This window comes from Coregonus clupeaformis, chromosome 6 (assembly GCF_020615455.1).
Source record: "Coregonus clupeaformis isolate EN_2021a chromosome 6, ASM2061545v1, whole genome shotgun sequence".
Taxonomy (NCBI): domain Eukaryota; kingdom Metazoa; phylum Chordata; class Actinopteri; order Salmoniformes; family Salmonidae; genus Coregonus; species Coregonus clupeaformis.
In genome coordinates this window covers 31,010,491-31,037,870 of record NC_059197.1, presented here as the reverse complement: position 1 = coordinate 31,037,870, position 27,380 = coordinate 31,010,491, and the positions used below count along the sequence as shown (strand labels likewise).

At 45.2% G+C, this 27,380-nt stretch overlaps 2 protein-coding genes across 2 annotated transcripts in view; both read left to right on the top strand.

Annotated features, from left to right (window-relative positions):
- The window catches only part of bicra (BRD4 interacting chromatin remodeling complex associated protein), a 56,036-nt gene extending 46,836 nt beyond the window's left edge, over positions 1–9,200 (top strand). Inside the window, exon 15 of the mRNA XM_045216690.1 lies at positions 6,687–9,200. Within this exon, the coding sequence (XP_045072625.1) occupies positions 6,687–8,518 (1,832 nt within the window). The 3' untranslated portion in view covers positions 8,519–9,200. The remainder of the gene's footprint in view (positions 1–6,686) is intronic.
- A 2,521-nt stretch (positions 9,201–11,721) lies between these two features.
- Positions 11,722–27,380, top strand: part of ehd2b (EH-domain containing 2b) — a 37,325-nt gene continuing 21,666 nt past the window's right edge. The window contains exons 1-2 of the mRNA XM_041878176.2: positions 11,722–12,098; positions 26,188–26,841. Of these exons, the coding sequence (XP_041734110.1) occupies positions 26,621–26,841 (221 nt within the window). The 5' untranslated portion in view covers positions 11,722–12,098; positions 26,188–26,620. The remainder of the gene's footprint in view (positions 12,099–26,187; positions 26,842–27,380) is intronic.

Genomic DNA, 27,380 nt, shown 5'->3' with positions numbered 1-27,380 from the left:
TCATGTCACACTCCTGAGAGAAAAGGCTAATTTTAATGCACAGAGATAACGTGACGAGATTCTGAGGCCCATTTGTGAGGCCCGTTTCTTTTAAGGTATCTGTGACCAACAGATGCATATCTGTATTCCCAGTCATGTGAAGTCCATAGATTAGGGCCTAATGAATTTATTTCAATGATTGATTTCCTCATATGAACTGTAACTCAGTTAAATATTTGAAATTGTTGCTTGTTTATATGTTTGTTCTGTGTGTATAGCTGGATCTATAGATCTACAGTGCGTTCTGAAAGTATTCAGACCCCTTGATATTTTTCCAAATTTGTTACGTTACAGACTTATTCTAAAATTGATTACATTTTCCCCCCTCATCAATCTACACACACTACCCCATAATGACAAAGCGAAAACAGGTTTTTAGAAATGTTAGCAAATGTATTTAAAATAAAAAACAGAAATATCTTAACATAAGTATTCAGACCCTTTGCTATGAGACTCGAAATTGAGCTCAGGTGCATCCTGTTTCCATTGATCATCCTTGATGTTTTACAACTTGATTGGAGTCCACCTGTGGTAAATTCAATTGATTGGACATGATTTGGAAAGGCACACACCTGTCTATGTAAGGTCCCACAGTTGACAGGGCATGTCAGAGCAAAAACCAAGCCATGAGGTCAAAAGAATTGTCCGTAGAGCTCCGAGACAGGATTGTGTCGAGGCACAGCTCTGGGGAAGGGTTCCAAAAAATGTCTGCAGCATTGACGGTCCCCATGAACACAGTGGCCTCAATCGTTCTTGAAGAAGTTTGGAACCACCAACACTCTTCCTAGAACTGGCTGCCTGGCCAAACTGAACAATTGGGGGAGAAGGGCCTTGGTCAGGGAGGTGCCCAAGCACCCGATGGTCACTCTGACAGAGCTCCAGAGTTCCTCTGTGGAGATGGGAGAACCTTCCAGAAGGACAGCCATCTCTGCAGCACTCCACCAATCAGGCCTTTATGGTAGGGTGGCCTCAGTAAAAGGCACATGACAGCCCGCTTGGTTTGCCAAAAGGCACTTAAAGGACTCAGACCATGAGAAACAAGATTCTCTGGTCTGATGAAACCAATATTGAACTCTTTGGCATGAATGCCAAGCATCACGTCTGGAGGAAACCTGGTACCATCCCTACGGTGAAGCATGTTAGTGGCAGCATCATGCTGTGGGGATGTTTTTCAGCGGCAGGGACTGGGAGACTAGTCGAGGGAAAGATGAACGGAGCAAAGTACAGAGAGATCCTTGATGAAAACCTGCTCCAGAGCGCTCAGGACCTCAGACTGGGGCGAAGGTTCACCTTCCAACAGGACAACGACCCTAAGCACACAGCCAAGACAACGCAGGAGTGGCTTCGGTACAGCGGCCCAGTGGCCCAGCCAGAGCCTGGACTTGAACCCGATCAAACATCTCTGGAGAGACCTGAAAATAGCTGTGCAGCGACACTCCCCATCCAACCTGACAGAGCTTGAAAAGATCTGCATAGAAGAATGAAACTCCCCAAATACAGGTGTGCCAAGCTTGTAGCGTCATACAGTAGAATATTTGAGGCTGTAATTGCTGCCTAAGGTGCTTCAACAAAGTACTGAGTAAAGGGTCTGAATACTTATGTAAATGTGATATTTCAGTTTTTGATTTTTAATACATTTGCAAAAATGTCTAAACCTTTTTTTTTCTTTGTCATTATGGGGTAGATTGATGGGGCGGGGGGGACTATTTAATCCATTTTAGAATAAGGCTGTAATGTAACAAAGTGGAAAAAGTCAAGGGGTCAGAATACTTTCCGAATGCACTGTATATCTAAGAAATCTCTGGGACAGGACGGCATCCTCGCCAGGGACAGACCTGCTACAGCCTTTAGATAAATATCAATACATACTTATTATGGATGTGTTATCCCTGGTCAATGTTGTGATGGATGTGTTATCCCTGGTCAATATCTTGATGGATGTGTTATCCCTGGTCAATGTTGTGATGGATGTGTTATCCCTGGTCAATGTCGCGGTGGATGTGTTATCCCTGGTCAATATCTTGATGGATGTGTTATCCCTGGTCAATGTTGTGATGGATGTGTTATCCCTGGTCAATGTTGTGATGGATGTGTTATCCCTGGTCAATGTTGTGATGGATGTGTTATCCCTGGTCAATATCTTGATGGATGTGTTATCCCTGGTCAATGTTGTGATGGATGTGTTCTCCCTGGTCAATGTTGTGATGGATGTGTTATCCCTGGTCAATATCTTGATGGATGTGTTATCCCTGGTCAATGTTGTGATGGATGTGTTATCCCTGGTCAATGTTGTGATGGATGTGTTATCCCTGGTCAATATCTTGATGGATGTGTTATCCCTGGTCAATGTTGTGATGGATGTGTTATCCCTGGTCAATATCTTGATGGATGTGTTATTCCTGGTCAATGTTGTGATGGATGTGTTATCCCTGGTCAATGTTGTGATGGATGTGTTATCCCTGGTCAATGTTGTGGTGGATGTGTTATCCCTGGTCAATATCTTGATGGATGTGTTATCCCTGGTCAATGTTGTGATGGATGTGTTATCCCTGGTCAATGTTGTGATGGATGTGTTATCCCTGGTCAATGTTGTGATGGATGTGTTATCCCTGGTCAATGTTGTGATGGATGTGTTATCCCCGGTCAATATTGTGATGGATGTGTTATCCCTGGTCAATGTCACGGTGGATGTGTTATCCCTGGTCAATATCTTGATGGATGTGTTATCCCTGGTCAATGTTGTGATGGATGTGTTATCCCCGGTCAATGTTGTGATGGATGTGTTATCCCCGGTCAATGTCACGGTGGATGTGTTATCCCCGGTCAATGTTGTGATGGATGTGTTATCCCTGGTCAATGTTGTGATGGATGTGTTTTCCCCGGTCAATGTTGTGATGGATGTGTTATCCCCGGTCAATGTTGTGATGGATGTGTTATCCCTGGTCAATGTTGTGATGGATGTGTTATCCCTGGTCAATGTCGCGGTGGATGTGTTATCCCTGGTCAATGTCGCGGTGGATGTGTTATCCCTGGTCAATGTCGTGATGGATGTGTTATCCCTGGTCAATGTTGTGATGGATGTGTTATCCCTGGTCAATGTTGTGATGGATGTGTTATCCCTGGTCAATCTCTTGATGGATGTGTTATCCCTGGTCAATGTTGTGATGGATGTGTTATCCCTGGTCAATATCTTGATGGATGTGTTATCCCTGGTCAATGTTGTGATGGATGTGTTATCCCTGGTCAATGTTGTGATGGATGTGTTATCCCTGGTCAATGTTGTGATGGATGTGTTATCCCCGGTCAATGTTGTGATGGATGTGTTATCCCTGGTCAATGTTGTGATGGATGTGTTCTCCCTGGTCAATGTTGTGATGGATGTGTTATCCCTGGTCAATGTTGTGATGTTATCCCTGGTCAATGTCACGGTGGATGTGTTATCCCTGGTCAATGTTGTGATGGATGTGTTATCCCTGGTCAATGTCACGGTGGATGTGTTATCCCTGGTCAATGTTGTGATGGATGTTATCATCCCTGGTCAATGTTGTGATGGATGTGTTATCCCTGGTCAATGTTGTGATGGATGTGTTATCCCCGGTCAATGTTGTGATGGATGTGTTATCCCCGGTCAATGTTGTGATGGATGTGTTATCCCTGGTCAATGTCGCGGTGGATGTGTTATCCCTGGTCAATGTTGTGATGGATGTGTTATCCCTGGTCAATGTTGTGATGGATGTGTTATCCCTGGTCAATGTTGTGATGTTATCCCTGGTCAATGTCACGGTGGATGTGTTATCCCTGGTCAATGTTGTGATGGATGTGTTATCCCTGGTCAATGTCACGGTGGATGTGTTATCCCTGGTCAATGTTGTGATGGATGTTATCATCCCTGGTCAATGTTGTGATGGATGTGTTATCCCTGGTCAATGTTGTGATGGATGTGTTATCCCCGGTCAATGTTGTGATGGATGTGTTATCCCCGGTCAATGTTGTGATGGATGTGTTATCCCTGGTCAATGTCGCGGTGGATGTGTTATCCCTGGTCAATGTTGTGATGGATGTGTTATCCCTGGTCAATGTTGTGATGGATGTGTTATCCCTGGTCAATGTTGTGATGGATGTGTTATCCCTGGTCAATGTCTTGAGGTGAACAACCTCTTGGAGTGAGAGACTTGACAAGAATGACAAGAGGTCAGCAAGGAGAAGCTTTATAACGTTTCTTATGGTCAATCTGTCCTCCTGTGTACAGCAGAGCAGAATATAGCTCATCAGATTAAATCAAATCAATTTTTATTGGCCACATGCGCCTAATACAACAGGTGCAGACATTAGTGAAATGCTTACTTACAGCCCTTAATCAACAGTGCATTTATTTTTAATAAAAAAGTAGAATAAAACAACAAAAACGTGTTGAGAAAAAAAGAGCAGAAGTAAAATAACAGTAGGGAGGCTATATATACAGTAAAATAAAGTGACAGTAGGGAGGCTATATATACAGGGGGGTACCGGTGCAGAGTCAATGTGCGGGGGCACCGGCTAGTTGAGATAGTTGAAGTAATATGTACATGTGGGTAGAGTTAAAGTGACTATGCATAAATAATTAACAGAGTAGCAGCAGCGTAAAAAGATGGGGTGGGGGGGCAGTGCAAATAGTCCAGGTAGCCATGATTAGCTGTTCAGGAGTCTTATGGCTTGGGGGTAGAAGCTGTTGAGAAGTCTTTTGGACCTAGACTTGGCACTCCGGTACCGCTTGCCGTGCGGTAGCAGAGAGAACAGTCTATGACTAGGGTGGCTGGAGTCTTTGACAATTTTGAGGGCCTTCCTCTGACACCGCCTGGTATAGAGGTCCTGGATGGCAGGAAGCTTGGCCCCAGTGATGTACTGGGCCGTACGCACTACCCTCTGACACTGCCTGGTATAGAGGTCCTGGATGGCAGGAAGCTTGGCCCCAGTGATGTACTGGTCCGTACACACTACCCTCTGACACTGCCTGGTATAGAGGTCCTGGATGGCAGGAAGCTTGGCCCCAGTGATGTACTGGGCTGTACACACTACCCTCTGTAGTGCCTTGCGGTCGGAGGCCAAGCAGCTGCCATCTGAGGACCCATGCCAAATCTTTTCAGTCTCCTTAGGGGAAATAGGCTTTGTCGTGCCCTCTTCACGACTGTCTTGGTGTGTTTGGACCATGATAGTTTGTCGGTGATGTGGACACCAAGGAACTTGAAGCTCTCAACCTGTTCCACTACAGCCCCGTCGATGAGAATGGGGGCGTGCTCAGTCCTCTTTTTTTCCTGTAGTCCACAATCATCTCCTTTGTCTTGATCACGTTGAGGGAGAGGTTGTTATCCTGGCACCACACGGCCAGGTCTCTGACCTCCTCCCTATAGGCTGTCTCATCGTTGTCGGTGATCAGGCATACCACTGTTGTGTCGTCGGCAAACTTAATGATGGTGTTGGAGTCGTGCCTGGCCATGCAGTCATGGATGAATCCAGGATCCAGTTGCTTTGAGGGCACTATGGTGTTGAATGCTGAGCTGTAGTCAATGAATAGCATTCTCACGTAGGTGTTCCTCTTGTCCAGGTGGGAAAGGGCAGTGTGGAGTGCAATAGAGATTGCATCATCTGTGGATCTGTTGGGGCGGTATGCAAATTGGAGTGGGTCTAGGGTTTCTGGGATAATGGTGTTGATGTGAGCCATGACCAGCCTTTCAAAGCACTTCATGGCTACAGACGTCAGTGCTACGGGTCGGTAGTCATTTAGGCAGGCGGTCTGCTTGAAACATGTTGGTATTACAGACTCAGTCAGGGACATGTTGAAAATGTCAGTGAAGACACTTGCCAGTTGGTCAGCACATGCTCGGAGTACACGTTCTGGTAATCCGTCTGGCCCTGCGGCCTTGTGAATGTTGACCTGCTTAAAAGTCTTACTCACATCGGCTACGGAGAGCGTGATCACATAGTCATCCGGAACAGCTGGTGCTCTCATGCATGCTTCAGTGTTGCTTGCCTCGAAGCGAGCATAGAAGTGGTTTAGCTCGTCTGGAAGTCTTGTGTCACTGGGCAGCTCGCGGCTGTGCTTCCCTTTGTAGTCTGTAATAGTTTTCAAGCCCTGCCACATCCGACGAGCGTCAGAGCCGGTATATTACGATTCAATCTTAGTCCTGTATTGACGCTTTGCCTATTTGATGGTTCGTCGGAGGGCATAGCGGGATTTCTTATAAGCGTCCGGGTTAGAGTCCCGCTCCTTGAAAGCGGCAGCTCTACCCTTTTAGCTCAGTGCGGATGTTGCCTGTAATCCATGGCTTCTGGTTGGGGTATGTACGTACGGTCACTGTGGGGACGACGTCATCGATGCACTTATTGATGAAGCCAGTGACTGATGTGGTGTACTCCTCAATGCTATCTGAAGAATCCCGGAACATGTTCCAGTCTGTGCTAGCAAAACAGTCCTGTAGCTTAGCATCTGCGTCATCTGACCACTTCCTTAGTAACCGAGTCACTGGTACTTCCTGCTTTAGTATTTGGAGTAGCTTTGTCTTTGTCTCTGCCTCATCTTATAACTTCCTTATTGCTCTCTCACTCTCTCACTCTCTCTCTCTCTCTCTCTCAATTTCTCTCTCTATTGCTTTCTCTCTGTCTCTCTCCAGAGGAGTATGTGGCCAACTCGAAGATGCTGGAGCGGGAGAGTGGAGCTGCCAGCATGTCCCAGCCCCAACCCCTGCCTCAGCCCCAGTCTTTTGTGTCGGCTGACCCCAGCGCCGTGTGGAGTAGTGTAGCTACGGCAGGGCCAGATACAGCCCCTACCCCCATCGCAGCCTCAACATCGGCCCACTTCCCCTCCACCAAGCTGGTGATAAAGCAGGGAGGAGTGGGGGCGTCTGTCTCCTGGTCCAGCTCCCCAGTTCCTGTAGCCAGGCCAGGGGTTAGACAGACAGACGACACCCAGAGTCACCGCTCCTCCTTCAGCCACGGTCATCCACCTTACTCCTCCCACCGCCCCTCTTCCTCTAACTCCTCCCACCGCCCCTCTTCCTCTCGTCCAGCTGATGATGATGATGATGATGCTCTCCCCCAGAGGAGCAGTAAACCCCCCATGAAGACGTACGCCGCCCGCCCACGTATCGGCTTGAAGCTCAAGATCAAGCAGGAGGCGGGGTTTAGTAAGGTGGTGCACAACACCGCCCTCGACCTGGTCCACACACCATCCACACCCCAGCCTCCAACCAAACCTGCAGCCCAGCCCCAGCCCCAACCCCAGCCCCAACCCCAGCCCCAGCCCCAACCCCAGCCCCAGCCCCACCCTACCACCCAGCCCCAGCTAGCACTGACACACCCAAAAGCCAGAGCAGCAGCAGCACTAGCCACGCCTCCTTCTATAACTACTGTCATTAGGACTCCTCCCCCTACCTGTAACGCCGCCACCTCGGCAACGGTCTCCATAGCAACCACACAGGCGACCCCCAGCCCCCAGAGAGTCACAGCCCCACCACCCACCTCCTCCTCTTCCTATCACCCTTGGTCTTCATCAGCATCAACGACAACACAATCCTCATCCTCCTTCACTGCTCAGATGAACGGAACGTTAGAACATCACCCCGCCTCCACGGCCACACCCCCTCAGACCACCTGCCGTCTGCCGCTACGGAAGACTTACCGAGAGAACATCAGCCCGCGCGTCCGTCCAGGCGTACCGGGAGGAGGAGGAGACAGTGTCCCGTACCCCCGTCCCTCCCCCTCGCCCCCCAAATCTCCCCTCCCACCCCCGTCCTCCTCACCCTCTGCCCTCTCGGAGCGAACAGTGATCGCCAGCGTGAAGCTGGAGAAGAGAGGAGGCAGCTCCGGGGAGGGGGGCTCCCACCCCCACGCAGAGCCCAGCCGAGAGGCCCTGAGGCTGGGGAACTCCACCACCTCCTCCCCTGGCTTAGTGCAAGGCCTGGAGCATATGGAGGTGTTGTACCACGGCATCAAAAACACAAACCCCCGCCCTCACCTCTCAGACAGTGAGGAGGAGAGTGGGAGAGAAGGGGTGGACACGGGGAGGTGTAAGAGGGTGAGTAGTAAGAACCGACAGAGGTCAGGGGGCGGGACGTTCAGAATGGACCAGCATGCCCCTGGGCCCCCGTCCTCGCCCCCGTCCTCGCTACCAGACACTTCCTGTTACAGAGACTCATCACTTCCTGCTAAGCGCTGTAAGTTGGACTCCCCTGACATGGACAACGCTAGCTTCTCCTCCGGCTCTCCGCCACACCACGAGTCTCTTAACGAGCACCTGCAGTGTGCCATCGACTCCATCCTCAACCTGCAGGGCCAGGCCCAGGAGCCCATGCCGCGCGGGGCCAAAGGGGGCTCCGCCAGGCCACACCACAGCCAGCCCTCCTCACACACACACAGACCCTCCTCCTCCTCCTCCTCCTCTTCTTCTCAGGTTGGAGGAAGAGGACACAACGGCAGCCTGGTGCCACAGACTCATGGCAGATAACACACACACACACACGGGACAGGAGAGACCGAAGAGGAGAGGGGGGACAGAGAACTCTCACTATGCTCTGACAAACTGTTTGTCCATCTGAATGTTGTCTACTTTACAGCATGACCCAGTGCTCACAGTCACACCATGGATGGGTGGTGATTTACTCTTTCTCTGTAAAAAGGTATCATGCTTTACTCTGTGGCAGTCTCCTCTGCTCTCTCAACCATTCATTAGAATAATTAGTTTATTATTGTCATTGAGGTTTTTCCTTTTTCATTCACACGCTGTATTCCATTACATTCCTTAGTTATCATGTTATAGCTGCTGTCTGTCTGTCTGTCTCCTGGTTAAGAAATAAGACCCGGGTCATGTTTAGTAGGTATGAAACGGGAGAAAACATTCTGAAACTAACTTGTCCAATAAGAACACAGATTTTTGTTTTTCTGTTGCAAAATGTTTTACTACGGTGTGCCCAAGGGATCACTCCCTACAGCCAGCTGTCACTAGGTAAACCACACCAGGAGGAGAGAGGCCTGGTTTAGCCATCTCATCATCAATGAAGACATGTAATAATGAGATCACCTGCATGTTAAAACACATCTCTACTGTTGTGAATGCCTCTGGTTGCCCCTGGTTGCCTCTGGTTGCCTCTGGTTGCCCCTGGTTGCCCCTGGTTGCCCCTGGTTGCCTCTGGTTGCCCCTGGTTGCCCCTGGTTGCCCCTGGTTGCCCCTGGTTGCCTCTGGTTGCCCCTGGTTGCCTCTGGTTGCCCCTGGTTGCCTCTGGTTGCCTCTGGTTGCCCCTGGTTGCCTCTGGTTGCCCCTGGTTGCCTCTGGTTGCCCCTGGTTGCCTCTGGTTGCCCCTGGTTGCCCCTGGTTGCCTCTGGTTGCCCCTGGTTGCCCCTGGTTGCCCCTGGTTGCCTCTGGTTGCCCCTGGTTGCCTCTGGTTGCCCCTGGTTGCCTCTGGTTGCCCCTGGTTGCCTCTGGTTGCCCCTGGCAAGATGTTGTTTATACTAACAGGACTGCCTGTCTGACTGGTTCAATATGTGTCAACACACAGACGGCCACTCTACCCCCATCACTGTTCATCCTCTCTCCCTCTCCCTCCATATCATCCCCTCTCTCCTCCATATCATCCCTCTCTCCTCCATATCATCCCCTCTCTCCTCCATATCATCCCTCTCTCCTCCATATCATCCCCTCTCTCCTCCATATCATCCCTCTCCTCCATATCATCCCTCTCTCCCTCTCTCCTCCATATCATCCCCTCTCTCCTCCATATCATCCCTCTCTCCTCCATATCATCCCTCTCTCCTCCATATCATCCCTCTCTCCCTCTCTCCTCCATATCATCCCTCTCTCCTCCATATCATCCCTCTCTCCCTCTCTCCTCCATATCATCCCTCTCTCCTCCATATCATCCCTCTCTCCTCCATATCGTCCCTCTCTCCTCCATATCGTCCCTCTCTCCTCCATATCATCCCTCTCTCCTCCATATCATCCCTCTCTCCCTCTCTCCTCCATATCATCCCTCTCTCCTCCATATCATCCCTCTCTCCTCCATATCCTCCCTCTCTCCTCCATATCATCCCTCTCTCCTCCATATCATCCCTCTCTCCTCCATATCATCCCTCTCTCCTCCATATCATCCCTCTCTCCTCCATATCATCCCTCTCTCCTCCATATCATCCCTCTCTCCTCCATATCATCCCTCTCTCCCTCCATATCATCCCTCTCTCCCTCCATATCATCCCTCTCTCCTCCATATCATCCCTCTCTCCTCCATATCATCCCCTCTCTCCTCCATATCATCCCTCTCTCCTCCATATCATCCCCTCTCTCCTCCATATCATCCCCTCTCTCCCTCCAGATCATCCCTCTCTCCCTCCAGATCATCCCCTCTCTCCTCCATATCATCCCCTCTCTCCTCCATATCATCCCTCTCTCCCTCTCTCCTCCATATCATCCCTCTCTCCTCCATATCATCCCTCTCTCCTCCATATCATCCCTCTCTCCTCCATATCGTCCCTCTCTCCTCCATATCGTCCCTCTCTCCTCCATATCATCCCTCTCTCCTCCATATCATCCCTCTCTCCTCCAGATCATCCCCTCTCTCCTCCATATCGTCCCTCTCTCCTCCATATCGTCCCTCTCTCCTCCATATCGTCCCTCTCTCCTCCATATCATCCCTCTCTCCTCCATATCATCCCTCTCTCCTCCATATCATCCCTCTCTCCTCCATATCATCCCTCTCTCCTCCATATCATCCCTCTCTCCCTCCAGATCATCCCCTCTCTCCTCCATATCGTCCCTCTCTCCTCCATATCGTCCCTCTCTCCTCCATATCGTCCCTCTCTCCTCCATATCGTCCCTCTCTCCTCCATATCATCCCTCTCTCCTCCATATCATCCCTCTCCAAAGCCCAGTGGACAATTCAAACCCAAACGCAGCGAGAGCAACAACATGGACAAACTAAATAATGTACAAAAAACCTGAAGAGAATTTGAAGTATATTATTACAGATTAATTTTGTATTGTATTTATTGTGTATAATGACACTTTTTAAAAAGAAATGTACATTTAGTAAAACTGTAAATTAAACCTTTTCTGAAAGAGTTGATGCTTATAGTGCTTTTATTACAGTGTCCTATGTTTGTTTATGGAGTTTTCACTGATGTGATTTGACCAGGAAAAACTCTGGGCCTTGCATATTTCTACTTGTTGCCGGACATTCAGGGCAGCCTACATACCGTTGGATGAGTAATGATGACTGAAGAGGTGTTGATTTGGAGAGAGGGGGGGAGAAGGAGGTTGTAATGTATCTGAGAGCCAGCAGGAGGCGCCGGTGGTAGTGGAAACATTGCGCTGGGTGATGTGGTGTGCCTGCAGGGTTCAGCGAGGAGAGGAGAGGAGAGGAGGAGCGAGGAGAGGAGGAGCGAGGAGAGAAGGTAGACAGAGTGGAAGATATGTCTAAATGCTGTTACTTAAAGTAAGTCATGAGATGGTCTATGAGAATGTAAATTACATTTTTTTTAAAGAACTGGAGGAAACTATAACTGAATAATTCAACCATTGGCAGGATGTGTAATCTCAATGTTATAGACTCTGTATAAGATCTCTGTATGGGGTTGCCATCAAAAAAAAGACTCCACCCAAATAATTTATCCAACTCCCCCATCGCACGTACACACCCTGCTCTCCACCCTTCCCTGCCAGTACCCCACCCAGCCTTTTCCCAGCTCTAAACAGTAGAGATTCAGGGTTAGTCCCAGAGTGTTGCTTGGAATCGCTGGGAGAGGAGGTGCATTGAGAGAGAAGAGAGAGAGGTGTAGTCAGTGTGTCCCTGTCTTCCTCTAGCTACCAGAGAGCGAGACCGAGAGAGAGAGAGAGAGAGAGAGGACCCCTTCATCTGAAACATATTAAACTCTGGAGAGGAAACATCTGACAGACTTCTGGCAGCCCTTAGCTCACATGAGCTCCTCTGAGTAGCTGGTATTTACTGACAGAGAGGACATCCCATACATGTTGCAGCAGCAACATTCTAAAGCGTTTACCTTTTATTCCGAAGAGACGCTTCTCCCATCTTCACCAGGTAAGGGTTGATTTTCTGATTTTAAACTCATTTTTCCTAAACTGTGTTTCCAAGTTCCCGTCAAAAGGCCTTTTATGGAAATTGTGAGGCAGTGAATGGAAAAGTTGGACGTTTTGGAGTTTGATCAGTGAAATGGTTTGATGAGGGACCACTCTAATGCACTAAAGTAAACACTGTTCCTACTTTTATAGTGAACTCAAAGCTACATTTCCCTGTCTATGTTAAAACTACTGAACGCTGTCTCTGTACACTTCCCCTACTGCGCCACATCTATCTCTATGGCCACAAGCACTGTTCATGATACAAATTGTTCACACCCCTATTTCTTTGGCAGAGGGATCATTTCACAGTTTTAAAGCTTATTTCCTGCAATTCTATACATTTTCACATGGGATAGACAATTATTTTGTGCCATTTTAAAGCTAATTACCTGCAATTCTACACCTTATGACAAGGGGGGCCAGAGAAAAACAATCTGTTTTAAATCGCATTTCCTGCAATTCTACACATTTTGCCATGTCTTATGTGTTGATGTGATATTTGAGTGACTCAGACATTTCAACAAAATCAATGGGCTAAAAACTGCGCGCTCCCACTGCCAACCTCTCACGACTCCCACTGCCAACCCCCCCCCAGGCGGCACACCCCGGAGTTTGGGAACCACTGCTCTAGAATATTAACTTTTGATTCTATGTGGCTCTGCCAATACTCTAGAATGTTAACTATAGATTCTATTTGGCTCTGCCAGTACTCTAGAATGATAACTATAGATTCTATTTGGCTCTGCCAGTACTCTAGAATGTTAACTATAGATTCTATTTGGCTCTGCCAATACTCTGGAATGTCAACTATAGATTCTATTTGGCTCTGCCAATACTCTGGAATGTTAACTATAGATTATATTTGGCTCTGCCAGTACTCTAGAATGTTAACTATAGATTCTATTTGGCTCTGCCAGTACTCTAGAACGTTAACTATAGATTCTATTTGGCTCTGCCAGTACTCTAGAACGTTAACTATAGATTCTATTTGGCTCTGCCAGTACTCTAGAATGTTAACTATAGATTCTATTTGGCTCTGCCAGTACTCTAGAACGTTAACTATAGATTCTATTTGGCTCTGCCAGTACTCTAGAATGTTAACTATAGATTCTATTTGGCTCTGCCAGTACTCTAGAACGTTAACTATAGATTCTATTTGGCTCTGCCAGTACTCTAGAACGTTAACTATAGATTCTATTTGGCTCTGCCAGTACTCTAGATAGAATGGTAACTTTCTTGTTTCCAGTCCAAGGACTGACTGTGACTGTGTTGCAATGTGTACAAACCCACAAGGCATTTTCCATGATCTTCAAAGTTTGTGAGTTATGCTTTCCTAAAGGAGCCTAACCCAAAACCCAGAGCTAGAGAGTAGTTAACCCATAGGAACCCAGTGAATCTGTTATCTCTAATACCCAGTGAATCTGTTCTCTCTAATGCTAGTGAGTAGTTAACCCATAGGAACCCAGAGAATCCATTCTCTCTAATGCTAGTGAGTAGTTAACCCATAGGAACCCAGAGAATCCATTCTCTCTAATGCTAGAGAGTAGTTAACCCATAGGAACCCAGAGAATCCATTCTCTCTAATGCTAGAGTCATTTTCTCCATTAGATGTCTAATGATGATTATGCCAACTCCTCTCTCCTCCGTCTCCATTTTGACTCTACCCCTCTTTTCCCCATTTAGTCTTATGACATGAAAATAATCTCTCTCTCTCTCTCTCTCTCTCCCCGTCTCTAGTGAAAAACTCAAACAAAACAACAACTAAAACCCACAAAGTGAATTAAACAAAGACGACATTAACAGTAAACGTTACACACACAAAGAGTTTCAAGAGAATAACGTTTAAAATATATTAGTAGCAGTAAAATAAATATTGCATAACATTTAAAATGTTACATAAGCTAGTGTGGTGACAATGTGCAAATAGTAGAACGTACGAATGACGGGGGAAATAAATAGACAGATAAATCTAGGTTATATTTACATTGGTGTTGCTGAAGCACTGGTTTACAGTAGCAGTATTTCACCTAACAGATACGTACGTTTTTGAAAATGTTATTTGTGTTCGAATTCTTTGTGCGTTTGTGTAATTTGGGAGAAATGTGTCTCTTATATGGTCGTACATTTGGCAGGAGGTTAGAAAGTACAGCTCAGTTTCCACCTCATTTTGTGGGCAGTGTGCACATAGCCTGTCTTCTCTTGAGAGCCAGGTCTGCCTACGGCCACCTCTCTCAATAGCAAGGCTATGCTCACTGAGTCTGTACATAGCCATGGCTCTTCTTAGTTTTGGGTTAGTCACAGTGGTCAGGTATTCTGCCACAATGTACTCTGTTTAGGGCAAGGTAGCCTCGTCGCGGCATTGCTTTCCTAAAATGGGAAGCCTGGGAAGTTCCATGGCAGAAATCAGCTAAAGAGGGGTCGGAACCCGGTGTAAATTCCACAAATCTGTGCCTCGACACAATCCTGTCTCTGCGCTCTATGGACAATTTCTTCGACCTCATGGCTTGGTTTTTGCTCTGACATGCACTGTCAACTGTGGGACCTTATATAGACAGGTGTGTGCCTTTCCAAATCATGTCCAATCAATTGAATTTACCACAGGTGGACTCCAATCAAGTTGTAGAAACTTCTCAAGGATGATCTATGTAAACAGGATGCACCTGAGCTCAATTTAGAGTCTCATAGCAAAGGGTCTGAATACTTATGTAAATAAGGTATTTCTGTTATTCTTTTAAATATATTTGCAAAAATTTCTAAAAACCTATTTTTGCTTTGTCATTATGGGGTATTGTGTGTAGATTGATGAGGAAGAAAATGTCATTAATCAATTTTAGAATAAGGCTTTAACGTAACAAAATGTGGGAAAAGTCAAGGGGTCTGAATATTTTCCAGTCAAAAGTTTTGGACACACCTACTCATTCAAGGGTTTTTCTTTATTTTTACTATTTTCTACATTGTAGAATAATAGTGAAGACATCAAAACTATGAAATTACACATATGGAATCATGTAGTAACCAAAAAAGTGTTAAACAAATCAAAATATATTTTATATTTGAGATTCTCCAAAGTAGCCACCCTTTGCCTTGATGACAGCTTTGCACACTCTTGGCATTCTCTCAACCAGCTTCATGAGGAATGCTTTACCAACAGTCTTGAAGGAGTTCCCACATATGCTGAGCACTTTTTGGCTGATTTTCCTTCACTCTGTTGTCCAACTCATCCCAAACCATCTCAATTGGGTTGAGGTCGGGGGATTGTGGAGGCCAGGTCATCTGATGCAGCACTCCATCACTCTCCTTCTTGGTCAAATAGCCCTTACACAGCCTGGAGGTGTGTTGAGTTATTGTACTGTTGAAAAACAAATGATAGTCCCACTAAGTCCAAACTAGATGGGATGGCTCATCGCTGCAGAATGCATCGCTGCAGAACACAGACAGTGTCACCAGCAAAGCACCATCACACCTCCTCCATTCTTCGCGGTGGGAACTACACATGCAGAGATCATCCGTTCACCTACTTCTAGTCTCACCAAGACTCGGCGGTTGGAACTAAAAATCTCAAATTTGGACTCATCAGACCAAAGGATAGATTTCCACCGATCTAATGTCCATTGCTTGTGTTTCTTGGCCCAAGCAAGTCTCTTCTTCTTATTGGTGTCCTTTAGTAGTGGTTTCTTTGCAGCAATTCGACCATGAAGGCCTGATTCACGCTGTCTCCTCTGAACAGTTGATGTTGTGAAGCAACTCTGGTAAGCATTTATTTGGTCTGCAATCTGAGGTGCAGTTAACTCTAATGAGTTAACCCTGGGTCTTCCTTTCCTGTGGCGGTCCTCATGAGAGTCAGATCCATCATAGCGCTTGATGGTTTTTGCGACTGCACTTGAAGAAACTTTCAAAGGTCTTAACATTTTCCGGATTGACTGACCTTCATGTCTTAAAGTAATGATGGACTGTCGTTTCTCTTTGCTTATTTGAGCTGTTCTTGCCATAATATGGACTTGGTCTTTTACCAAATAGGGCTATCTTCTATATACCCCCCCACCTTGTCACAACACAACTGATTGGCTCAAACGCATTAAAAAGGAAAGAAATTACACAAATTACACAAATTAACTTTTAACAAGGCACACCTTTTAATTGAAATGCATTCCAGGTGACTACCTCATGAAGCTGGTTGAGAGAATGCCAATAGTGTGCAAAGCTGTCATCAAGGCAAAGGGTGGCTATTTGAAGAATCTCAAATATAAAATATATTTTGATTTGTTTAACACTTTTCTGGTTACTACATGATTCCATATGTGTTATTTTATAGTTTTGATGTCTTCACTATTATTCTACAGTCGTGGTCAAAAGTTTTGAGAATGACACAAATACTAATTTTCTCAAAGTCTGCTGCCTCAGTTTTGATGATGGCAATTTGCATATACTCCAGAATGTCATGAAGAGTGATCAGATGAATTGCAATTATTTGCAAAGTCCCTCTTTGCCATGAAAATGAACATTTCCACTGCATTCAGGCCTGCCACAAAAGGACCAGCTGCCATCATGTCAGTGATTCTCTCGTTAACACAGGTGAGAGTGTTGATGAGGACAAGGCTGGAGATCACTCTGTCATGCTGATTGAGTTAGAATAACAGACTGGAAGCTTTAAAAGGAGGGTGGTGCTTGAAATCATTGTTCTTCCTCTGTTAACCATGGTTACCTGCAAGGAAACACGTGCCGTCATCATTGCTTTGCACAAAAAGGACTTCACAGGCAAGGATATTGCTGCTAGTAAGATTGCACCTAAATCAACCATTTATCGGATCATCAAGAACTTCAAGGAGAGAGGTTCAATTGTTATGAAGAAGGCGTCAGGGTGCCCAAGAAAGTCCAGCAAGCGCCAGGACCGTCTCCTAAAGTTGATTCAGCTGCGGGATCGGGGCACCACCAGTGCAGAGCTTTCTCAGGAATGGCAGCAGGCAGGTGTGAGTGCATCTGCACGCACAGTGAGGTGAAGACTTTTGGAGGATGGCCTGGTGTCAAGAAGGGCAGCAAAGAAGCCACTTCTCTTCAGGAAAAACATCAGGGATAGACTAATATTCTGAAAAAGGTACAGGGATTGGACTGCTGAGGACTGGGGTAAAGTCATTTTCTCTGATGAATCCCCTTTCTGATTGTTTGTGGCATCCGGAAAACACCTTGTCCGGAGAAGACAAGGTGAGCACTACCATCAGTCCTGTGTCATGCCAACAGTAAAGCATACTGAGACCATTCATGTGTGAGGTTGCTTCTCAGCCAAGGGAGTGGGCTCACTCACAATTTTGCCTAAGAACACAGCCATGAATAAAGCATGGTACCAACACATCCTCCGAGAGCAACTTCTCCCAACCATCCAAGAACAGTTTGGTGATGACCAATGCCTTTTCCAGCATGATGGAGCACCTTGCCATAAGGCAAAAGTGATAACTAAGTGGCTCGGGGAACAAAACATAGAAGTTTTGGGTCCATGGCCAGGAAACTCCCCAGACCTTAATCCCATTGAGAACTTGTGGTCGATCCTCAAGAGACGGGTGGACAAACAAAAACCCACAAATTCTGACAAACTCCAAGCATTGATTATGCAAGAATGGGCTGCCATCAGTCAGGATGTGGCCCAGAAGTTAATTGACAGCATGCCAGGGCGGATTGCAGAGGTCTTGAAAAAGAAGGGTCAACACTGCAAATATTGACTATTTGCATAAACTTAATGTAATTGTCAATAAAAGCCTTTGACACTTATGGAATGCTTGTAATTATACTTCAGTATACCATAGTAACATTTTACAAAAATATCTCATAACACTGAAGCAGCGAACTTTGTGAAGACCAATACTTGTGTCATTCTCAAAACTTTTGACCACGACTGTACAATGTAGAAAATAGTCAAAATAAAGAAAAACCCTTGAATGGGTAGGAGTGTCCAAACTTTTGACTGGTACTGTATATATATGTATGTATGTAGGTGGAAGCACAGAATCATCTAGAATGTCATTGTATGGTGTAGCATTAAGATTTCCCTTCACTGGAACTAAGGGGCCTAGCCCGAACCATGAAAAACAGCCCCAGACTATTATTCCTCTCCACCAAACTTTACAGTTGGCACTATGCATTGGGGTGGATGGTGCCAGATGGTGAAGCGTGATACATCACTCCAGAAAACGCGTTTCCACTACTCCAGAGTCCAATGGCGGCGAGCTTTACAGCACTCCAGCCGACGCTCGGCATTGCCCATGGCTTGTGTACGGCTGCTCGGCCATGGAAACTCATTTCATGAAGCTCCCGACGAGCAGTTCTTGTGCTGACGTTGCTTCCAGAGGCAGTTTGGATGTTATGCCCCTCTTGCTTTGTCTCTCAGATCGTTCACAGCTTTGTGGAAGTTACCTGTGGTGTTGATGTTTAGGCCGAGGTAGGTGTAATTCTTTGTGTGCTCGAAGGCAACAGTATGTATAATGTACAATACAGTAATGTACATTTACAATAAGTGTTTTGTAAGGATTGTAAATTAATACTGCACAAAAAGTGGTTGTTTTCCATGTTATTTGATCAAGAATAATATTTAATTTGATGTGGATGTTTTGTGTCTTTGCCCATAACTTTGCACCTTTTGATGTAAATGTTTGAGGACAGGGTTTTGTTGTTTCTGGATCCAAGACGAACTGATGAATTTATTCCCTTTCATATCTTGTTGTCTGTTTGTCTTTGTTGTGGCTGCTGTTACTTGGTTATCTCTCCTCTCTCTCTCCTGGCTCTCTCTCTCTCCTGGCCTCTCTCTCTCCTGGCCTCTCTCTCTCTCTCTCTCTCTCTGTCTCACTAGCTCTCTTTCTCTGTCTCTCCCTCTCTCTCTCTCTCTCTCTCTCTCTCTCTCTCCCTCTCTCTCTCTTTCTCTCTCTCTCTCTCTCTCTCTCTCTCTCTCTCTCTCTCTCTCTCTCTCTCCTGGCCTCTCTCTCTCTCTCTCTCTCTCTATCTCTCTCTCTCTCTCTCTCTCTCTCTCTCTCTCTCCTGGCCTCTCTCTCTCTCTCTCTCTCTCTCTCTCTCTCTCTCTCTCTCTCTCTCTCTCTCTCTCTCTCCTGGCCTCTCTCTCTCTCTCTCTCTCTCTCTATCTCTCTCTCTCTCTCACACTCTCTCTCCTGGCCTCTCTCTCTCTCTGTCTCTCTCTTTCTCTCACTCGCTCTCTCATGACGTAACAATGTACATATTGCCAAAGCTTACTTTGGAGATGTACAATATTAACATAATTAAAATTAAAATAATCAGTATTGTCAATGGGACAACAGTAACAACAATAACCAAGGGCCAAAATAACCATTGAACAATAACAATATAGAGGACATGTGCAGGTTGGTTGGTCTGTCAGACACTGTCCCTCATCTTATGGCAGGCAGCAATGTAGTGCGCTGCCAACCCACAGCTCTCTGCGTCCTCTCCTAACAGGACGGGTAGCCTATCCTGCCAACCCACAGCTCTCTGCGTCCTCTCCCAACAGGACGGGTAGCCTATTCTCATCAGAGAGGTCTTTGAAAATTTGGGGAAATTACACAGTCTCAGGTTCTGCTGTGGTGCAGTGGTTGCACAGCCTTTCCTCTACAGGGAGCCAGGTTTTCCTGTGTCTACGCTTCTCAATCGCAAGGCTGTGCTCACTGAACCTGAACTGTTCTCTCTCTCTCTCTCTCTCTCTCTCTCTCTCTCTCTCTGTCTCTGTCTCTGTCTCTGTCTCTGTCTCTGTCTCTCTGTCTCTCTGTCTCTCTGTCTCTGTCTCTGTCTCTGTCTCTGTCTCTGTCTCTGTCTCTGTCTCTGTCTCTGTCTCTGTCTCTGTCTCTGTCTCTGTCTCTGTCTCAATTCAAATGGCTCTATTGGTTTACATTGCCAAAGCAAGTGAAATAGATAATAAACAAAAGTGAAATAAACAATCAAAATGAACAGTAAACATTACACTCAAAAGTTTCAAAGGAATAGATACATTTCAAATGTCATATTATGGCTATGTACTGTGTTATAATGATGTGCAAATAGTTAAAGTACAAAAGGGAAAATAAATCAACATAAATATGGGTTGTATTTACAATGGTGTTTGTTCTTCACTGGTTGCTCTTTTCTTGTGGCAACAGGTCACAAATATTGCAGCTGTGATGGCACACTGTGGTATTTCACCCAATAGATATGGGAGTTTATCAAAATTGGGTTTGTTTTCAAATTCTTTGTGGGTCTGTGTAATCTGAGGGAAATATGTGTCCCTAATATGGTCATACATTTGGCAGGAGGTTAGGAAGTGCAGCTCAGTTTCTACCTCATTTTGTGGGCAGTGTGCACATAGCCTGTCTTCTCTTGAGAGCCAGGTCTGCCTACGGCGGCCTTTCTCAATAGCAAGGCTATGCTCACTGAGTCTGTACATAGTCAAAGCTTTCCTTAAGTTTGGGTCAGTCACAGTGGTCAGGTATTCTGTACTCTCTGTTTAGGGACAAATAGTATTCCAGTTTGCTCAGTTTTTTGGTCAATTCTTTCCAATATGTCAAGCAATTATATTTTCTGCTCTGCATGCATTATTTGGTGTTTTACGTTGTACACTGAGGATATTTTTGCAGAATTCTGCATGCAGTTTCAATTTGTTGTTTGTCCCATTTTGTGAATTCTTGGTTGGTGAGCGGACCCCAGCCCTCACAACCATAAAGGGCAATCGGTTCTATAACTGATTCAAGTATTTTTAGCCAGATCCAAATTGGTATGTCGAATTTTATGTTCCTTTTGATGGCATAGAAGGCCCTTCTTGCCTTGTCTCTCAGATCGTTCACAGCTTTGTGGAAGTTACTTGTGGCACTGATGTTTAGGCCGAGGTATGTATAGTTTTTTGTGTGCTCTAGGGCAACACCTTAATAATAATAATATGCCATTTAGCAGACGCTTTTATCCAAAGCGACTTACAGTCATGTGTGCATACATTTTTAGATATGGGTGGTCCCGGGGATCGAACCCACTACCCTGGCGTTACAAGCGCCATGCTCTACCAGCTGAGCTACAGAGGACCACCTACCAGCTGAGCTACTACACCTTACACATACAGAACATACAGGGGTATACAAATGTATAGGGGCCTTGCATAGAAGAGCTAAGATATTCATTTTTGTGTGTCTAGATGGAATTTGTATTTGTGGTCCTGGCAACTGGACCTTTTTCGGAACACCATAATTTTTGTCTTAATGAGATTTACTGTCAGGGCCCAGGTCTGACAGAATCTGTGCAGAAGATCTAGGTGCTGCTGTAGGCCCTCCTTGGTTGGGGACAGAAGCACCAGATCATCAGCAACCAGTAGACATTTGACTTCAGATTCTAGTAGGGTGAGGCCGGGTGCTGCAGACTGTTCTAGTGCCCTCGCCAATTCGTTGATATATATATATGTTGAAGAGGGTGGGGCTTAAACTGCGTTCCTGTCTCACCCCACGGCCCTGTCTATGTGTTTATTGCCAATTTTAACACTTGTTGTTTGTGTACATTGATTTGGATGAAATCGTAGGTTTTCCCCCCAACACCGCTTTCCATCAGTTTATACAGCAGACTCTCATACCAAATTGAGTCAAAAGTTTTTTTTGTTTAGGTTTGTTTGTTTGTTTGTTAATTAGGGTGTTCCGGGTGAATACATGGTCTGTTGTACGGTATTTTGGTAAGAAGCCAATTTGACAATTGTTTACACTGAGGAAATGTTGGAGTCTACTGTTGATGATTCTGCAGAGGATTTCCCTGAGGTTATTGTTGACACAGATTCCACTGTAATTATTGGGGTCAAATTTGTCTCCACTTTTGTGGATTGGGGTGATAAGACCTTGGTTCCAAATATTGGGGAAGATGCCAGAGCTGAGGATGATGTTAATGAGTTTATATATAGCCGACTTGAATTTGTGGTCTGTTTATTTTTTCATTTAATTTAGGATACCATCAACACCACAGGCCTTTTTGGGTTGGAGGGTTTGTATTTAGTCCTGTAGTTCATCCAATGTAATTGGAGAATCCAGTGGGTTCTGGTAGTCTTTAATAGTTGATTTTATGTTTAGTAAATTATCATGTATATATTTTTGCTCTTTGCTATATGGCCGAAAAAAGTTGGAGAAGTGGTGTATCCATACATCTCTATTTTGGATAGATAGCTCTTTGTGTTGTTGTTTGTTCAGTGTTTCCCAGAAGTGACTTGATACTCTGGATTATTCAATCTCTCTAGCTCGGTTTCCATCCAATTGGCGACAGATTTTCATGCAAATATTCTGAAATCAGCATAAAGACAATATTATATATAATTTCCCCACCAGTGGTGTTTCCTGTTTCCGCCAAATGGACCTGTTGAGGATATTGTTGCGTGATGAGGTAGTGCACAAAGTTTTCATGTACCGATTAAAAATCGAGTTCAATTTGTTTCCATCTAATTTTAAACATTTCCGATAGTTTTGACACTAAAACTGTTGCGTTAAATATGAAATGTTCCTACTCTGGTCTTGGCAGGTGCGCTCTAGCCAACCTCTAGCAGATACAGTGCAGGTAAACTAGTCTACATGATGACATTATTATGGACAAGAGCGAGAATATTTTTATTTGTCAAACGGCAGTCAAGCATCGATCATCATGTCACCAGAATAAGACCCTCGATATTTATTGAAAGGAGCATCAAGCTCATCACTGTGCACTTTCACCACCCTGTGAAGTTCATCAAAACTTATTTCATCTGTAGCCTAATAAACTGCATGGTTTCCCGAGTCGTAGTGGGAGGACCACACACCATATCGCATGACTCCAGGTTTACTTCAATATGATGGTTAGTATTTCAATATCTGTGCATAAAGGCGTTTCCACCGCCATTTCGTGCATTATTAATTTTACCGACACAAAAAGATCCCACCACGTCGAACGGACAAATTATCTGTGGGCATTTATAAAATTGTACCGAAACTTCCTGTCTCCAGCACAGCTGTCGTGATTTTTTTTTTTTATAGGGAATGACTTTACTCGCATAAGAACTGTGAATGGAAACGTGGTTATTGAGCTGTTTTCTGACATGCTGTTCCTTCTTTTTTCTTAGTGTATCTCTACTGTTTAATAAAGGCCTACGATCTGGTTTTCTGGGTCTGTTTTTTTTGGTTGGATAGGTTCCTCAATTTCTTTCTTAGGTTTTTGCACTCTTCATCAAACCATTTCTCATTGCTGTTAATTTTCTTAATATATATTTGATATGTTAAATATACTATTCAGGCTTTCTACTGCTAAGTTTACACCTTCACTATTGCATGGAAACATTTGGTCCAGGAAGTTCAGTCTCTCTCTCGCTCTCTCTCGCTCTCTCTCTCTTCCACAGATGAGTTCACATCTACTGATGTGTGACTGATCTGATCTTTATTCTCTCACTGTAGCTCTTACCAGCAAAGGAAGAGCGAGATAAAGACAGGAGGTGCAATCTGATCTGACGATCACCACACACAGTTACATTACAGCACCATTCATACCTATCAGATGTAGTTATTCTCTTGGAGCATACAGCACCATTCATACCTATCAGATGTAGTTCTTCTCTTGGAGCGTACAGCACCATTCATACCTATCAGATGTAGTTCTTCTCTTGGAGCGTACAGCACCATTCAGTAGTTGACTCCTCTAATGACCTGCTCTCTCAGAGCAGACTGGTGATCAACAACCCACGGATGAAAGGGCTGACTGTGTCTATGCATGTACAGAGGATCGGTGTGTGTGTTCCAACATTCTCCAACAGCGTTTCATTGTGCGAACAATTTGATAATCATTCACTCGTTTAACGTCCCCCTGAGAACAAACATCCTCTTGGAAAGAAGGATGTCTTTACTCATTTCAATGTAAGGAAATGAGGTAGGCTACTAAGGTGTGGATGCAGGGCTGCGCGTGTGTGTGTGTGTGTGTTAGTGTTTCCACTGCAAGGGAACACCAGGTTTTTCCAGACATGCTCTTACAATGCACTGTCTTTTCCAGACAATGTTCTGTAGTTTCCAGACAATGTTCTGTAGTTTCCAGACAATGTTCTGTCGTTTCCAGACAATGTTCTGTAGTTTCCAGACAATGCACTGAAGTTTCCAGACAATGCACTGTAGTTTCCAGACAATGCACTGTAGTTTCCAGACAATGTTCTGTAGTTTCCAGACAATGCACTGAAGTTTCCAGACAATGCACTGTAGTTTCCAGACAAGGCACTGTAGTTTCCAGACAATGCACTGTAGTTTCCAGACAATGCACTGTAGTTTCCAGACAATGCACTGAAGTTTCCAGACAATGTACTGTAGTTTCCAGACAATGTTCTGTAGTTTCCAGACAATGCACTGAAGTTTCCAGACAATGCACTGTAGTTTCCAGACAATGCACGGAAGTTTCCAGACAATGCACTGAAGTTTCCAGACAATGCACTGTAGTTTCCAGACAATGTTCTGTAGTTTCCAGACAATGCACTGAAGTTTCCAGACAATGCACTGTAGCTTCCAGACAAGGCACTGTAGTTTCCAGACAATGCACTGAAGTTTCCAGACAATGCACTGAAGTTTCCAGACAATGCACTGTAGTTTCCAGACAATGAACTGAAGTTTCCAGACAATGCACTGTAGTTTCCAGACAATGCACTGAAGTTTACAGACAATGCACTGTAGTTTCCAGACAATGTACTGAAGTTTCCAGACAATGCACTGTAGTTTCCAGACAATGTACTGAAGTTTCCAGACAATGCACTGTAGTTTCCAGACAATGTACTGTAGTTTCCAGACAATGCACTGAAGTTTCCAGACAATGTACTGAAGTTTCCAAACAATGCACTGAAGTTTCCAGACAATGTTCTGTAGTTTCCAGACAATGCACTGTAGTTTCCAGACAATGTTCTGTAGTTTCCAGACAATGTTCTGTAGTTTCCAGACAATGTTCTGTAGTTTCCAGACAATGTTCTGTAGTTTCCAGACAATGTTCTGTAGTTTCCAGACAATGCACTGTAGTTTCCAGACAATGTTCTGTAGTTTCCAGACAATGTTCTGTAGTTTCCAGACAATGTTCTGTAGTTTCCAGACAATGTTCTGTAGTTTCCATACAATGTTCTGTAGTTTCCAGACAATGCACTGAAGTTTCCCGGTGGGCTGAATCTGACTCCACGTCCGTAGGAAAAGTCACAGCAGCATGCAGGCAGTCATTCAGTCAGGTATGCAGGCAGGCAGGCAGGCAGGCAGGCAGGCAGTCATTCAGTCAGGTATGCAAGCAGGCAGGCAGTCATTCAGTCAGGCAGGCAGGCAGGCAGGCAGTCATTCAGGCAGGCAGACAGGCAGGCAGGCAGGCAGGCAGTCATTCAGTCAGGCATGCAAGCAGGCAGGCAGTCATTCAGTCATTCAGTCAGGCAGGCAGGTAGGCTGTGTTCAGTAGGGTGTAATATTCACAATGTTGCAGACAGAATTGTATGCATAGACCTGAAATCCCACTGACCTATTCTTCAGTATCATAGCTGTTCTATACTAGGCCCCTATACATGTCTACCTGTATGTTCTGTATGTGTAAGGTGTCTACCTGTATGTTCTGTATGTGTAAGGTGTCTACCTGTATGTTCTGTATGTGTAAGGTGTCTACCTGTATGTTCTGTATGTGTAAGGTGTCTACCTGTATGTTCTGTATGTGTAAGGTGTCTACCTGTATGTTCTGTATGTGTAAGGTGTCTACCTGTATGTTCTGTATGTGTAAGGTGTCTACCTGTATGTTCTGTATGTGTAAGGTGTCTACCTGTATGTTCTGTATGTGTAAGGTGTCTACCTGTATGTTCTGTATGTGTAAGGTGTCTACCTGTATGTTCTGTATGTGTAAGGTGTCTACCTGTATGTTCTGTATGTGTAAGGTGTTCTGAACAGACTCTCTGTTCGAGGTCGTTTCTAGTAGTTTCATGTCACTACAGAATGGCACTGGAACATGTTGACATTTAGGGTGTTCTTTTGCAGCAGTGTGTCCGTGTCTTTCTAGAGATATGTTCATCATTTACGTTTCATTGCTGGTTTCTGGTTTTCTTTCAGGAGTCAAGAGTGGTGACTGTGTAGAAGAGTGAAGACCCAGACCAGAGCTATAACGAGACCCAGACCAGAGCTATAACGAGACCCAGACCAGAGCTATAACGACATTAAGCAGCCGTACAGTAACATTCAGTACCATCCTGTGAGTGGCCCGCTGAGAAGAGGCTCAGAGGAGAAGAGTTCACATTAGCACAGGAAACACCTGAAAACGCTCCCAGGTTCACCCTCAGGAAACACAGACGCAACACACACACACTCCCACACACACACACACACACACACACACACACACACACACACACACACACACTCACTCCCACAGATAATTTACTGAACTCCCAAGCTCCCTCACATTCCTCTAGGTAGATCATTTCCTCTTGAAGGGCAACGATCAATCAACCAATCAGCCAATCATTCAGCCAGTCAGCCAATCAGGATGTCTCGTTGGGGCCGTAAGGAAGTGAAGAAAACTCCTGAGGTGATCAGGACAGTAACGGAGGGGCTAAAGTCTCTGTACCGTCAGAAGCTCCTCCCCCTGGAGCAGTTCTACGGTTTCCAGGACTTCCACTCCCCCTCTCTGGAGGACGCAGACTTCGACAACAAGCCCATGGTGCTGGTGGTGGGCCAGTACTCCACTGGCAAGACGACCTTCATCAAGTAAGATAATATATACAGCGAGGTTTATGTACAGTGAGGTTTAGATACAGCGAGGTTTAGATACAGTAAGGTTTATATGCAGTGCCTTCAGAAAGTATACACACCCTTTGACTTTCTACACATTTAGTTGTGTTACAGCCTGAATTTAAAATTGATTAAATTGAGATTTTTTTTGCACTGGCCTACACACAATACCCCATAATGTTGAAGTGGAATTATGTTTGTAGAACGTTTTTTAAATGAATAAAAAATGAAAAGCATGCATCCTTCCTCAGTTATTAACTCAGTTATTAATTACACCCAGTCACTACAAAGATACAGGCGTCCTTCCTAAGTCAGTTATTAATTACACCCAGTCACTACAAAGATACAGGCGTCCTTCCTAAGTCAGTTATTAATTACACCCAGTCACTACAAAGATACAGGCGTCCTTCCTAAGTCAGTTATTAATTACACCCAGTCACTACAAAGATACAGGCGTCCTTCCTAAGTCAGTTATTAATTACACCCAGTCACTACAAAGATACAGGCGTCCTTCC